General features: G+C 34.4%; 2 protein-coding genes across 2 annotated transcripts; both read left to right on the top strand.

The window, feature by feature from the left end:
• The first annotated feature begins 11,596 nt into the window (after positions 1-11,596).
• LOC141679438 (uncharacterized) lies at positions 11,597-14,138 on the top strand. The gene is made up of 7 exons (XM_074485942.1): positions 11,597-11,882; positions 12,399-12,510; positions 12,614-12,749; positions 12,959-13,182; positions 13,342-13,409; positions 13,552-13,779; positions 13,876-14,138. The coding sequence occupies exons 1-7, from the start codon at positions 11,597-11,599 to the stop codon at positions 14,136-14,138; spliced, it is 1,317 nt and encodes a 438-aa protein (XP_074342043.1).
• A 9-nt stretch (positions 14,139-14,147) lies between these two features.
• Positions 14,148-15,417, top strand: LOC141679437 (uncharacterized). Its single transcript, XM_074485941.1, has 2 exons — positions 14,148-14,358; positions 14,534-15,417. Exons 1-2 carry the CDS (start codon positions 14,148-14,150, stop codon positions 15,415-15,417), a joined length of 1,095 nt encoding a protein of 364 aa, XP_074342042.1.
• The last annotated feature ends 1,405 nt before the right edge of the window (positions 15,418-16,822 follow it).

The following is a 16,822-nucleotide window of genomic DNA, read 5'->3' as shown; positions in this document are numbered from 1 at the left end:
CTTGTTGAATACAAACTCCCAGTTCTTTGAGCAGAGACTTTAATCAAATTATTTCAGCAGTTGTAGAAGTTACAGCTTGAAATTCTGCTTCAGTTGAAAATAAAGCTAAACTCTTCTGCTTCTTAGAGCTCCATGACAAAGGTTAACGACCAAGAAAAACAATGTTTCCAGAAGTAAAGATATATGTGTCCCTATCACCAACCGAATTTGCATCAGAAAAGCCATGAAGCACAAGAGGAGATTACGACTGATAACCAAACCATGATGATAAGTACCGTAACAGTCTGTTCAGAGCAGTCCAATGTATATCTGTAGGTTTGTGCATGTATTGCAAAAGGTGATTTCCAACAAAGGCTACATCGGGTCTAGTAAGGGAAAGATATTGAAGGCTACCAACAAGAGCTCCATAGTCAGTGGGATTGTCTAGCGGCGTACCATCATTAAGTGTTAAAGGAGGCTGAGTAACCATGAGAGTTGGAACAGGTTTAGCTTCTTTCATCATAGCACGAACAAGTATATCATTAATGTACTTCTGTTGATACAAGAATAAACCATTGGGGTGACGTAGTACCTCTACTCCAAGAAAATAAAATAGATCACCCAAATCCTTTGAAGAAAACCGAGTTGCAAGTTTAGTGATAAAATCTTATAATGCTGAAGAGGATGGACCATTACGATAATATCGTCAACATAAACCAAGACATAGATACTGACCTTATTCATATTGTAAATAAATATTGAAGAGTCTGCCACTGAATTTTGGTAACCATAAATCAGTAAGAATTTGCGTAGCTCTTGGTACCAAACCCTTGGTGAGTGTTTAAGCCCATGAATTGATTTCTTGAGTCTACATACATAAGAAGGATGATATTTATCAATAAATCCGGGAGGTTGAGATATGTATACATCATGACTAAGATGCCCTTGAAGAAAAGCATTGTTAATGTCAAGTTGTCTCATTGACCAACCATTATTAACTGCTAGAGAAAGCAATAAATAAACTGTGGTAGGCTTGATAACTGGACTGAAAGTTTTGGAGTAATCAATCCCTGAACGTTGATGAAAACCTTTGGCCACCAAACGAGCTTTATATATTTCGATGCTATTGTCCAGTTTATACTTAATGCGGTAAACCCATTTACATCCTATTATATTTTGAGAAGGATGGGGAGGTACTAATTCTTACGTGTCATTTTGAAGGAGAGAAACATGTTCCTTGGACATGACATCACGTCATTGAGAATCCTTAAAGGCTTGAGTGATATTTCGAGGTTCACAAGGAGGAGATGGAGTAGTAGTTATGTGGTGCAGAAATTTGGGGTTAGGCTTGACAATATTTTTTTGTGATCTGGTTACTATTATACGAAGAGGGATGTGAAAAGATGGTGATTGAGGTGATGGCTTTGTAGAAGGAGAGGATGAAGATGTTATCGGCGAAGGCATATGTATAGTTTAGGGATCTTGTGAATGTGCGCGCGGTAAGCTGCAACACTAGTTGATTAGGGAACTGGGAAAGTACAGGGATTTGGATATTACACCACTCATCAGCAGTGTGGTTGGAGATTGGCGAGTTTGTACCTTGAAGATTAGAATATGGGAAAATATTATCCACAAATTTGACATGACGAGATGTATAAATTCTTTTTGTTGGAAGGTGTAAGCAATAGTATGCATTTTGAGAGAAAGAATAACCCACAAAGATGCATGGCAGAGACCTATTTTCAAGCTTGTGAGAAACCAATGGACGTAACCATTAATAACAGAGAAAATCAATATTCTTAAGTTTGTGATAATTTGGAGGGGTTACAAATAATCTTAAAAATGGAGAATCATTTTTGAGAGTAGGAGTTGGGAGACGATTTATCAACTATGTTGCTATAATAAATGCATGTGTCCAGAACGTGAGAGGAAGATTATCATGAGATAGTAATGCAAGACATGTTTCAACTATGGTGCCTGTGACGACGTTCAGCAAACCCGTTGTGTTCAGGGGTGTGTGGAGGTGATGTCAGATATGATATACTATTTGAAGTCAGGTAATGATGTAGTTTTACATATTGTCCCCCCATTGTCAGAAAAGGTTTATATTATTTCTCTCTTAAAAAACTATTCTTCCAGACCTCAAAATCGTATAAAGACCTCAAAAGTATCTGATTTCATTTTAAGTGGATATAACCAAGTGTATTTAGTGAAATGATCAACAAAAACATATAGTATTTAAAATTGTCATAAGAATAAAGATGAGATGTCCAGACATCAGTGAAAATTAATTATAGAGGTGCCCTGGAAGTAAAAGAAGAATTGGAGAAAGGTAATTTATGATTTTTATTAATATTGCATGAATTGCAAGGAGATGATACATCATTAGAAACAGATAAAGAAAAACTAAAATTCAAAGTCTTAAGAACATAATCAGATGGATGCCCAAGCCGATGGTGCCAATCGTGGATGAGTGTTTTAAAATTTATGAAGATTCTAGGAGGACTTGGATCCCACTCATAAACCCCAGCTTTATTTGGTCCTTGGAGGAGTGTTGTTCCCTTCAAATGCTCCTTGACACGGAAAAGAAAAGGTAAAAATTCTATTGTGGTGTTATTTTCGTGACAAAGTTGAGATATAGATAATATATTACGAGAGATAGTGGGAACATGTAAGACATTAGAAAATTTAAAGGTTTGAGCATGAGTAGTAATAGAGAAAGAACCAATATTAGAGATGGTTAGAGAAGAATTGTCCACTATGATTAATTCCTGGGTACCATCGTATGGAGCATGAATGGAAAGATTATTGAGATCATTTATCATGTGATGGGAAGCCCCACTATCAAGAAGCCATTCACTTATAGAAGGGATACTAGATGTTGCCATATGTTCTTGAGGGGTAGTTCTAGAGTAGCGACCAAATTGAACTGCTCGAGCTTGTATAGGTGAAGGAATCTGAGTGGCGGGAAATTACATTTTAAACGAAGGGCACTAGTTCAAGGCATGGTCCTGCACTCAACACCATTGGCATTTTTCAAGGTATGGACGCTGTGGTCGAGCAGGTGATTATTGATGAGGAGTAGGCAACAATGGAGGTTGAGTAGCCCATGGTCATTTGTTATTAACAGTAGGTGGCCTGAAGCGTGCGATCATAGCAGTAGCTGAAAACATGGATTTGGTAGTTGCATCACGCCGTTTGTTTACAATTATTTCCCTCATTATTAGCTTTTCATGTAATTTTGCAAAAGAAATCAATGTATCACGAGCGTTAACATCATCAATAATTGGTTTGTAAGCTTCATAATCAAGGCCGTTAAGGATTTTGTCAACTATATTATCATTGTCCATTGGTTTTCCCATGGCTTCAAGCCTATTAGTGCATTGTTTGATTGCTTGCATATATTCAGTAATTATGAGAGACCCCTTGGATAGATTTGCCAAGCGATCTTTGATTTGTTTAAGATGACCTCGAGAGGTGTTGGCATAAGTGGATCTAAGAATTGTCCATGCTTCATGAGAGTTAGGAGAATGAGAGATGAGATGGACTAGATCTTGAGAAAGAGTACCAACAAGTGTTCCAAAATGAGTCTATCTTGTCTGAACTCAGTGAGAGCATCTGGATTAGCTATTGATTTTTCATCTTTGTTGGTTATAGAGGCAGGAGGTGAAGGAAAGGAACCATCGACATACTTGTAAAGATCATATCCCAGGAGTTGTGCTTCAAGTTGTGTTTTCCAAGGACATATAGTTTGTGGGAGTAAGTTTAATGGTGTTTGGAAGGTGGAGAAGAGTAAAAGGCTTGGTGGGATCTTCAATATTGGCTAGTTGATTGTTGGCCATAGTAAAGGAGAGAAGGCATAATGAAGAGGAAGAGAGAAAAAAATTAGAGATCAGAGGCTCTTGATACTATATAAGTGTTGAAAATAAATCTATATTTCCATCGACTATTGGAGGCCTTTATATAGCCATTTACAATATGGTTATACATGGTAAATAGAAAAGATTACCACCAACTAAGCTATTAACAACTACCGACTAAGCTATTAGCAACTAAATACAGCTATATACACAGGAGGAAAAATATTTGAAGATATTTTTAATATATTCTAGCTACAATTATGCTATAGATTGGCTGTTAATATGGAACAAAATCATCTCATCCTTCTACATGACCAATTGTGATTTTTCTTGCTGTGAGTAAATAAAACATAGTTAATTTATAGTGAACTTACAAAGTCAATCAGGACGACCCCAAATTTTGAGATTCTCTATGTATATAAAAAAATTGCCCCGACTTCCCATATTTTTGGTAAAAATCAATTGAAAAGACTATGCTCCCGTTACAGAAAAATCGGGAACTCATTTAACTATTTAAGCACCTAACAAAACAAATAATAACTCATGACTAAATAAAAAATTACTTGTTTCGCATTTTTCCTAGCAAAATATTTAATGAAACCTTTTAAATAGAATTTCTTAAATTTTCTTTTTTGATATATTATAGAACCAACCATTCAACTATCTATTATATCTTAATGAGCACTAGTGAAGGCTCCTCAAAATTTGTACTAAGAATGACACTTTTGTAATTATTTTGACCCATATTTTCAAAATTTGACCAGTGGGTCGACCCATATTCCAAAACAAACTAATTCCTATACAAAAATGCAGAGATCCATGGAGTATTCATATCTTAAATGATATTTATAATTATTAAAAAATACTTTTGAATTTTAAAAAGATAAAACATATTATTAAAATTGATTTGTTTTTATACCCAATCGATTACAGATCCACAAATCATGTCTTCTGTTATTCAAATTCAAAATTAATTACTACTTTTCTTAATAATCATTATATTCTTCTTTTTTATTTTTTACAGCCAATATACATGAATATGAATAATTGTATACATCATCATCTGCTATTGATTTTGTGTTACACATTTTTTGTTATCTTTTGTTCAAGGTTTTGTCCGATAATGTTTAACCAAACCTATTTTTTTGTTTTGCAGTAATGACAGAAGCTGGGCTCATCGCATAATGACAAACACGTAGGTTAAAGTTTTGAACGGGAGCAAACGATCTACTATCTTTCATGACCTCAGACCTGGTATGAATCTGGATAATCAAGTGTTTTCTTCTCTGTTTTCTTAAACGTTTGTATTGATAGGACTAATTACATACCAAATAAGCTATGAACGGGAGCAAACGTTCAACTACCTTTGATGACAACGGTCCTGGTACGAGTCTGCATAATTATACTATCTCATTGTTTTCTTTAAACGTTGGTATTGATAGTTTGTAGTCATCGTTTTCACATTTAGTATTCGTTTTAGCTGTTAAGCGACGAGGTCGTTGTGACGACTGAGGATTTTTCGACGTAATTAAGTGAATAAAGTGTGATTTATGTGCCATGATTATAAATTATATGATTAAGTGATAATTAATTGTCTTTATTGAATATTAGTACCTGGGAGCGTAGATAGATGCATTCCAATTTAAAGAGTCAGCTTAGGAGTTAAGCTGTGTTGTCGGGCCGTCAGGTAGAACGGAACCCGTCCTAAAAAGGGATTAAAGTGTCTAAAATGTGGAATATATGTTATTATGTGAAATGAAATGTTTAAGTAAAGTATTGCGTTCTAGTGACGTGTCGGTTGGTAAAGGTAATTAAGAAGCGTAATTGAAACGCTGAGCGTCGGGCCATCAGGCAGAATGTGACCCGGTACGCGTAAAGAGGAATAACGATAAAAAAGGGAAAAAATTTATGATCAGACATGAGTTGTGATGTGTGAGTATATGTGCTTGCTTGTCTGTATGCATGATTACGTGATCTGTTAATATTTTTATGGATTTAAGGGAATTATTTGATTTAAATAAGGTTTATTTAACCTTTGCACATTTTTATAAAATTATTCGAGTAATGTCATGGCGTGGAATTTGTTTTATTATCTTCGAAATAGTCCTAGGGACTTTCTAAAAAGGATAAACGGATTTATTTCATGACCGTTACATTTTAAAATGATTTTATGTATTAAAATGCTATTTTTAGCATAAACTGGTAAAATTCATTTAAAATCAACCGTACGCTCAAAAGTTTATTATGAGTAATGGTTGGAAAGCTAATTTCGAGATCTACGTCTTAAAATTATCATTCATAATATTTTTCAACTTTCTGAGAGAGATATATTTAATATTCATTTTTTATTTTATTGGAGTAAAAAGAGAAAGGAAATCAAACTAAAAGGGAATTAGTAATTTACTAAACTACCCCTGCCCTCTATCATATATACTAGCTCATTTCCCCCCCTTCTTTCTTTTTCTTTCCGTGACCCTCTCATCTCACTCTCTTTCTCTCTATCACTCGCATCTCTCTCGTCTCTCTCTCTCTCTCTCTCTCCCTTGCCATATCTCAACAATCCTTCATAAATCCTCTTGGTAATCATATATATGTAGGTAGAAGTGTGTGAATCTATGTGTATACCCTTGCATGCGAGTATATGTGTGTATATGGGTTCGAGATCGAGTTGATTATCGCGTGTACACTTCTTAAAAACTGAAATGATGTGGCTTCCTTGATGTTTGTGCTTTGCATGTGTGTTATTGTGATTGTTCAGAGGTAATCGGGGGCTTCAAGGTGGAGACCCGAATTGGGCACAACCGAGAAGTCACCGCCACCGGCTGTGAGCTCCGATGAGCCGGTGGTGAACGGTGATGTAGTTTCTGAGTTCTATAATCCGTAAAACCCATGTTTAGCTTTTGCATGTAATGATTTCTTGAAAAGTTCAAAAAGGGTTTTGTATTTCTTTTGGAAATTTAAGGTTGTTAGTTGATAAAATGGGTTTGAATAATTGTGTTAGAAAGATTTTAACTTGTTTAATTGTTTGGTTATATGAGAAATCGAAAATTGAGGGTTGCATGTTGAATTTTGGTTCGATTTTAGTGTAAATAAAAGGGAATTGGATTTTTGTGACCTAATCTTGTATAAACTAAGTTTAATTAGTAAGAAATGACATTGCATGTTGTTTTAAAAGAGGAATTAGTGATGCATGTCATTGTTTGGTTCTTGAATTGTGATTTGTGATTTAAGCCGAATGAAAAATGGGTCAAAAAGGGATTGGTTTGATGCTAAGTGAATGCATGTATGTTTAATTGGAAAATTCGATTAGGGTTTGAGTCACTAAGTGATGTTTTAATGTGTAATTCGAAATTATGATTAAAATGAGTGTTTGATTTAATTAAGAGATGAATTTGAATTGCATGTAAGCATATATGTATAATTTGGTTCGAATTTTAATGATAAAAAGAAAGGAAAATGATTCTGTTAAGGTTTTTGAATGAGCTATGTGTTTATGTGAACTAAAGTGAGTATTTGATTGATTTTGTACAATAAGGCCGAATTGGCCATAGTGATTAAAAGTCAAAACTTGGTTTTGATAATCGAAAGGATGACTGGGTATGTATATGTGAATATCTATGGATTTGTTTGTTTAGTTTTGGTATGTGGTTCAAATTAGGGGATAAAAGAAAAGGGAACTAAGTTGTTTGATTTTAAAAGAGCTATAAGAGATAGTTATGGTCGTAAAGATTTAGTTGTTAATGAATCGTGTACTCGTATGAGTTACAATAGTTTGATTTGAAGAATAGTCGAGATTAAGCGAGTATAAGTTGATTATTGAGTATATAAAGATATAGAGGCTATTAGAAAATAATGTGTTATGTGCTATGTGCATGCATGTATAAGCTATACTCGTATAGTTCGAGTCAAGAGTAGAATCAAGTTATCATATTAAGTGAACATTCCGGGAACGTGAGTTGAGAAACTAATTAAGGTTTTGGTTTTGAATTGTAGATTCGGAGCGTGTGGGCATTCAGGCTAGGAAATGGAAAGGTATAGTAGGTGGCAGTAGTTCAACCTTCAGGAAACCGAATTCAGGCAAGTAACTCTAATTACTTGTGTAAATAATTATAGAGAGGAAATTGTTCATGCCATGTAGAGTATTGAACTGTTAAAGTAATGAACCCCTGTTATTGACTTTGAGATACCTTGTCATTGATCTTGTGAACTTGTTATTAATAAGCGTATTAATCCAACCTTCTGGTAAACCCTTTTTCCTATTCTGATTACTTGTTATACCATGAACTGTTGTAAACCCTATAAGTACCTTTACGAACCCCATGTAATGATGCTTCATTCCTTGTTTACCTTATCCTCTATTGATCCTTGAAACGGTTTTGATTTTCCTAACTTGAGTACCATGTTATCATTGATCAAGATCCCTAGAATTGAACTTTGCTTATCCCTGATTCATTTCTTTAACTTTGAATTCTTGAAATTGAACTTAAGAATGAGTTTCTACTTGAAAGAGTCTGAATGATTTCATATTCTTAGTAATGATAAAATGAATTTAGTAAACCTACCTTTTTCCAACTCAAGGTTTTCCCAACAAATTCTTGATGGATTGGATTGAGACGTAAGAGGCTAGTGGGACAAGTCCAGTCATAGTAAGAGGCTAACGGGGCTAGTCCAGTTTAAGGCTGAAATTATGCCATTGCTACCTTAAAGACCGGATAGAGGTCGGTACGGGCTGATCACCCGCATTATTATAAAATTAAAGATAAAGTGGTCCAATCAAGGGTTCCTTAATTATTTAAAAAGGAATTGAAATTTCCTACTTAGTAATTGATTCTTTGAAAATGAAAAAGGTTTATACTGCTTTAAAAAGAGTTGATTGTGATATTGTGAAGCTTATAGCTTGTGAACCCTGATTTTGATTCTGTTGATCATATAATTGATTTCTTATAATGAAAAGATTGTCGCTTTCCATTTGAAAGATCATTTATGATCCTGTTAATGATTTGTGATGAATGTCGGCTTCCACCCTGTCTTGAGCCTTGTTCCTTGAAAGCCCAAAGTTTTCTTCATAACCCCTTTCATAGCCTAAAAAATAGAAGTCTGCCACCTAGAATTGATAAAGTAGAATGCCCTGAGATCAGTAAAGTATATTGTGGATTTCATATCGTAAAACTGTTTTTTAGTTACTTGCTGAGTTTTATACTCATATGCTTTGTTTTAATCTAACCATGGCAGTTAAGCAAGAAGATGGCCAGGCTTAGGCGCACTGCTCGTAAGAGCGTACCTGGTGGTCCCTATCGTGTTGAGGGCTTCCGGTTTCCAGAGAAGGTAGTACAGTTTTTGAGTGAGCAAGCGCTTAGCCAAAGAGTTGTAAAGATATAATGGGTTATCAGTCAGTTCTAAGTCGGGATCGACTATGTATATTTGATTTTATTTTGGATTGTAGGTTATATTCTGTGGTTGGTAGTTGTAATCTTTTCTCATACTTTATCCTGTTTGATCATGTTATTAGCTAATCGAGGTTTATGCTTATTTAATTAGTAGTTTAAAAGTGTGTGGGTCCTCATTTCCTAACCCCGATATTGAGGGCGTCACAGTCGTAGACAGATATTCAATCCGATTCTCCAACCTCTGGATGAGAACAGATCAGATAGCCGACAAAATATCTCCCAGCCTGTGATGGCTACCGAAGCATCTATCATGTCTGGTGACTACAGTATGTATTTTTTTTAACAATTGAAATATCTATAATGTAGCTTAGAATGATTGTGTTTAATAATGTATAAATTAAATTTGTGAGCCCAGTTTGTCGAGGTCGTGAGTCAGCTTTGGACAAGTTTCTACGTAATAGGTTGCTCAACATGAATCGTACTGGTTTGGAAAATCCAGGTATTCTGTATTTGCAGTATATCTTAACCTATTACGTAGCATATCATCTTTTTTTGTTGGATTTTCCATATCCATTTATTATTATGCAGTTCAATCAACAGTTACATATAAAGAAAATTTTGCTTCAAATATCTTGGGTATGTTTCTTGACGACATTGTGTTATAATATATATTATGTAAATTATTGATGCAACTAATCTTTGATCTTATATTATTCTTCAATTATCAGGTTCTCAGCAAAGTGATATAAGAACAAATTCTACATCTAACAGAACCTCTACTATAATGTCATCGAGATCTCACCTTTCCAGTAACCGTAAGTTATGTAGACAACATGTAGTTAACATTTATCATTTTACATTGATTTATAATGTTTGTTTCTACTTTATTTTTTTTATCAGGCTCTGGTAAAGCTCAACTGAATTATAGTCCAATTGCAATAACAATCCAATACTATCCTGTATAACTAATCCTGAGTGTTCAGTTGTTAATCCTTTCTCAAACCAGATAACTTATATATAAATTTAAATTATACTTAAGTTGCTATTATGGTTTACGAATTGACATTTGTAGGATCAACTCCTACCAAAAATATCTCAGCATATCCCGCGTCAAGCAATAATATACCAATTATGTCATCGAGATCTCACAATGCCAGCACCTGTATGTTAGTTTCAAACTTTATTCATACTTTTTGCCCCTCGATTTAAGATATGTTATTTAACCATGTTTGCATAACACCTTATGTGGTTGTATGCAAATAAAGATACAAATCATGATTTATGGGTTTGGTTTTCTAATTAATTAGATTTTTTTAATTGATTTTATTTTGCTTAGGCTTTGGTCAAGCGATAATGAATCACACACCGGTTTCCAATAACATCCCAAACATATCATGTTTATCTAATTATAAGTTTTTAGTTCTTATTCCGTGATCAGTAGTAGTCCATTATTATGCTCTACATATTTGAATAATGAATTGATTTTTTTAGGTACCACTCTGCCTTCAAGTGTCAAATCATATATTCTAAAAAAACAAACGTCAAAGGCTCATGCTGAATCTGACATATCAGGTAATAGTGTTCTTCCATTTTTAAACACGATATATAAGATAAGGAATTACGATGACATATTATATTTTGGAATATATTTATATAAGATTTTGACATCTTTTCAATATAATCGAAGAGACATTACAAAGGCCCTAACATATCTACAATACTACGTCACAAAGAAAAAATCTAAGAAGAATATTGATCCTGCTTCATAGAGTATGGGAAGTTAAATTTAATCAGATTCATCTTATTTCCAGGAATGGCCATCATTATCAATATTATGATTTTCCAATTTAATTCTTGATGTATCACTTAGGCAAAATACCGATATGAACGACAGTCGATTACCTTCTCCCGTGGCTGCCAACCTGATTAGTAATTTTGATGACACATATGATGGAAGACATGTGGAAGAAAAAAAAATTAATGAAGGTATTTTTATAATTACTTTGTTCAAAATTATGCAGGTTTTTCGCACATAATTAAATAAATTTAATTAATGCACTTTTTTATTTTGGTAATACTGCAGAAGATGAAACCGTGGATTTGCCTGGGATTAATATTTGGGATGGTTATATTAATATTGGTCCGCCAACCTCAACATGTGTTAAGTGTGGTGCCCGTATGTGGAACATGGAACCGAACAACAAATCGAACAAAAACAATTCTCCTACCTTCCCTCTATGCTGCAAGAATAGACAGGTTCAGCTCTCACCAGAGAAACAACCTCCTGAGCCACTAAGATCATTACTATATGGAAATGACAGGACAATCCACTTCAAGTTAAATCATCGTCTTTACAATTAATTATTTGCGATGTGTTCCAGTGGTGGTAAAATAGATCACAAAATTAACAATGGAGGAACACCCTATTGCTTTAAGGTCAAAGGTCAAAATCTTCATCTTCTTGGTAGTATGCTTCCGACAGATGGTGAATCTCCCAAATTTTGTCAAGTATACATCTATGATACTGAAAATGAACTGGAGAATAGGATGAATCTAATTGGTGGATGCAGAGATAAAATTGATGAGAGCATTGTTGAAGCTTTGATGGACATGTTAAATCAGCATAATGAATTGGTTAGGCAATTTCATACTGCACGTGAGCGCTTCAAAGACAATTAACATGATGAGTTTAGATTGGTTCTCTTATCTTCTCAATCAGCGAGTGGTCATCCAAATATAATTGGACCAATAGATGAGGTTGAAGGTCTGATAGTAAGTACTAATGGAGATTCATTAGGTTTTCGGGATACAATTGTGGAGACGCGTACAAAATCGCTTCAGAGGGTTTGGGAAACTGACATTTTTTATGCAGCTCAAGTATCCACTTTTGTTCCCCCATGCAGATGAAGGTTTTTATACAAAGATTCCATTGAATAAAACAAAAATGTCGAAATCAGCCAATATAAATCCCGATGATAATGATTTGAAAAGAAGCATCGAGAATATGTTTCCGTGAAAGAATATTATTGCTATAAGTTGATGATTCTCCTTTCTGAAGGTATACTGTAACCTCTCATATGTTTAGTTATTTCCAGGATATGTTTACTAGCTTCATGAAATTACAGAGCATTTTCATATACCACATTATCTAAATCATTTTTTTGTGTGTTAGGGTTGACTTTGCATTTATCAGGTCATTTGTGGCAACAGTATGTCGTTGATGCCTTTTGTGCAATTGAACAATATCGGTTGGATTTGGTTACTAATCACCAAAAAACTATAAGGTCAATATACTTCCATCCGAGATGCTTTGTGTAAAGGTGATCACGATCCCAATTATATTGGGAAAGCTGTTGTATTACCTGCATCCTTCACATGTTCACAAAGGTATATGTCACAACATTTTAAGGATGCACTTGCGTTATGTAGGGCTATTGGACACCCTTCTCTTTTCTTGACAATGACATGTAATACAAAGTGGCCTGAAATAACCGAGATGATGAAATCTTTATCGGGTGTTGATGTGTGTGATGCACCTAACATAGTGTCCAGAGTTTTTAAACTCAAGTTGGATCAGATAATACACTTGATAAAGAAGAAAAACTACTTTAGAAAATGCATATGAGGTATTTTTTTAACCTTTCCTCTTATAACAGTTTAGAAATGCTTTACTCTGAGAATTTAACTCTAACGCATTATACAGTTATACATGTAATAGAATTTTAGAAACAGGATCTTCCACACATGCATATGTTGATATGGCTACACCCGGATGCTAGGCCCAAAACAGTTGCTCAAATAGATGCTCTGGTCAGTGCTGAAATACCTGACAAATATACAGATCCTGTTGGTTATGCCGCTGTTAGCCGTTACATGATTCATGGGCCCTGTGAAGTTGACAACACCTATTCACCTTTCATGGTTAAAGGAAAATGTATGAGACTCTTTCCTAAGAGGTATCATACAATGTTATAAACAAATATTTTTTATATTTACATGGTTTGAATGAATCAATTTAAACTAACATCATATTATTATATTTAGGATCATTGCCATGTAATTATATACAGAATTGGATCACTTTTTAACTGGAAATATCGGTACATTCATTGCAGGTTCAATGGTAACACGTATATTGATGATTGTAGTTTTCCCATTTATCATAAATGCTACACTGGCAGAAGTATAAAAAAGGTGTTTTTTGGATAATAGGTTTGTTGTTCCATTTAATAGAGACTTATTGGTTCTTTTTCAATGCCATATAAATCTTGAGGTATGTAACAGTGCTTGGTCCCTTAAGTATTTATTCAAGTATTGTCTTAAAGGTCATGATACTGCTACTATGGTCCTAAAAAACAAATCAACGCCTGATAGTAGTGTATTGAAGAAGCAATCCTGTTTAAATGAAGTAAAGCAATCTTTTGATAGTCGTTATGTTTGTGCCTCCGAAGCAGCATGGAGAATATTTGGTTTTGATGTACATTCTCGGTTGCTATCTGTTGATAGATTACCTATTCATTTACCTGGCAACAAGTACGTCAGTTTTAGAACAGGTACAACACTATCCGAAGTTGTTCAACAAGCTGATAGTAAAAGGACAAAACTTGAGGATTAATTCGAAGCTAATAAAGAATTTCCAGCTGCTTGAGATTTTACCTATGCTGAATTTCCTACGCATTTTACGTGGCTACCCCGAGAGTGTAAATGGAGACCTCGCCAAAGAGGTGATATAGTTGACAGATTAATAGAAGTACATGCTACTGGCGGTGATTTGTTGTATCTCCGCATGTTACTTATGCGGAGAAAAGGTTCTACTTTATTTGATGAGCTAAGGACGGTTGAAGGTCATGTTTTTGAAAGTTTCAAGGAAGCATGTGCTGCTATGGGGCTTCTTCAGAATGACAGTCAATGACATGAAACAATGGTTGAGATTTCTCACTCATCTCTTACAAAACAGCTCCGTGAAATGTTTGTTAACATTTTGGCATATTGGTCAATCTCTGATCCGCTGTTTTTATGGAATGCTCAGTGGAAATGTATGTCTGACGATATCATCCTGCTAAAACGTAAAGAATATCGTAATGGGAATTTATTACTCCCAGATTTTAACATTCAAAATTTTGCTCTTACGGGTATGACTATCTTTAAATTTGGCTTTCAATTTTAATACCTATATATCTTTCCACTCTTTAGTCATTTTTTGTTTGCGATGAACGGAGTATAAAAAATCTATATTTTCCATAATTACAGATTTTAAATACATGATTTGAATAAAAATGTTAAACTATTTTATAATTATTCTTGCAGAAATTGAAAAAATTCTGAACGATATTGGAAAGAGCTTAAAAGATTTCCCGATAATGCCCTATCCTCCGGAAGTCTTTCTTTATAACAGTGGCAATGGTTTAATTGCTGAAGAAATAGGTTACGATACAAAGCAAATGAAAAGGCAACATGATGAGAATTATATCAAGTTGAATAGAGAGCAAAAGGAAGTGTATGAGGCTATTGTCGAAAGCGTAAATTCTAACAAAGGTGAACAGTTCTTTGTCTATGGAAGTGGCGGATGTGGGAAAACATTTGTCTGGCAGACACTTCTATATCACCTTCGTACTGAGCGTAAAATTGTTTTGCCAGTAGCCTCATTAGGAATTGCAACTATTTTGCTAGATGGTGGTAGGATGGCTTACTCACGCTTTCATATACCTATCATAGTAGACCAATGCTCTGTAGCTGGAATAAAGCAAGGTACTGATCTTGCTGAATTATTACAGAACACATGTTTAATCATTTGGGACGAAGCACTTATGCAGCATCGGCATGGTATTGAGAGTAGTGATAAATGTTTAAGAGATATTATGGCTCCTATTGATACCAGTATATCATCAAGGCTATTTGGTGGAATAACTGTTGTATTTGGTGGAGATTATCGCCAAACACTATCAGTTTTCCCAAAAGCTTCCCGAGGAGAGACCGTTGGACCAACACTGAATCGATCAAAGCTGTGGGATTTCTGTAAAGTCTTCACCTTATGTCAGAACATGAGACTTCATTCGGGAAATTCAGATGAGCGCAACAAGATAATTATTGAATTTGCTAAATGGCAGCTTGCCATTGGCGATGGCAAGGTCCATAGCATTACCGAGAACCCTGGAGATGATGGTTTGGTAGATTTTGAAATTCCAGAGTAGTTTATTATTCGTGGAACAGATAATCCAATTCAGCCTTTATTTGACATAACCTATCCAGATTTTCTATCGAACATGTCTTCTTACGATTATCTTAGATCCAGAGCAATCCTTACTCCTACAAATAGTTGGTGGATGATATAATGACTTTGTGATTGAGAAAATTCTAGGTAAAACTCATACCTATTCCATTCAGGATTCCATAGATGACAATGGATGGGAGGATAATGATTTTGATACTGCCTTTCCAGTAGAATAACTGCATTCAATTAACATGCCGTGCTTTCCAAAGCATGAGTTACAGATTAAGGTTGGTTGTACCGTGATGTTAATGCGGAATTTGAATCAGATTCTTGGTTTATGTAACGGTACATGAATGATAGTCACTGCATGTAAAAAAAAATCTGTAGAATGTGAGATTCTTTACGGTTCCAATGTTGGATCAAAACACCTTATACCAAGAATTGACATGGTTCCAACCGACACCAAATGATCATTTGAATTCAAAAGAACTCAATTTCCCTTGCAACTCTGTTTTGCCATGACCATTAACAAAAGCCAAGGACAGTCCTTCGATACCGTTGGATTGTATTTACCGAGATCAGTGTTCTCGCATGGTAAACTTTATGTAGCTATTTCAAGAGTAACTTCTCCAGAAGGACTTCATATTATAATATTAGATGATACTGGATGTCATTCAAATGTTACGTAGAATATTGTATATGAGGAAGTATTCTATAATTTACCAAAGCTTGACTATATTTGATCTTATTTAAAATCAACTTTGGGTTTTCCTCCTCTATACAGATTATTTGTACACAAATTTAACATTTGATTTTACATGATATATTATCTTCGCGATAACTTCCGGATCGAAGAAGCTAATCCGTGTCCATATCTGTTAATAATAACAACTTTTATTTGTATGAAGTTACCTAAGCAGATGTAATTTCTCACATCTTGATGTTGCCATTTTGAACTTATCCATATATGGAATAATGTCAATTAGATATGTATTATACAGCTGTCTTCTGTTTCTTCAAGAAGATTTGTATATATCCATTTTTCCATTTTTAACGAACTTTCATTGTTCATCATGATCAACAGTATCATTTGTATATTTATATAACATGATTATTCGAATTTATTTTTGTAAATTTTAAGAGATATAATACCTAATTAATTTATAGTAGTTGGCAATAGTTATAATTGTAACAAAAATCAATCATTTCTCTTATTCCACTTTATAATCTTTGTGTTCATACACATTCATATTACCTCCATTACTCATAATCAACATATATAAAACCATAATGTATTGAACACTTAATCCGTCAATATCTCACTATCACAAACAATGTTCGAGGGTGAGTATGACAATCATTTTTGAATTTAATGATTCGATGTT

This window comes from Apium graveolens, chromosome 8 (assembly GCF_009905375.1).
Source record: "Apium graveolens cultivar Ventura chromosome 8, ASM990537v1, whole genome shotgun sequence".
Taxonomy (NCBI): Eukaryota; Viridiplantae; Streptophyta; class Magnoliopsida; order Apiales; family Apiaceae; genus Apium; species Apium graveolens.
This window is presented reverse-complemented; position numbering and strand designations above follow the sequence as displayed.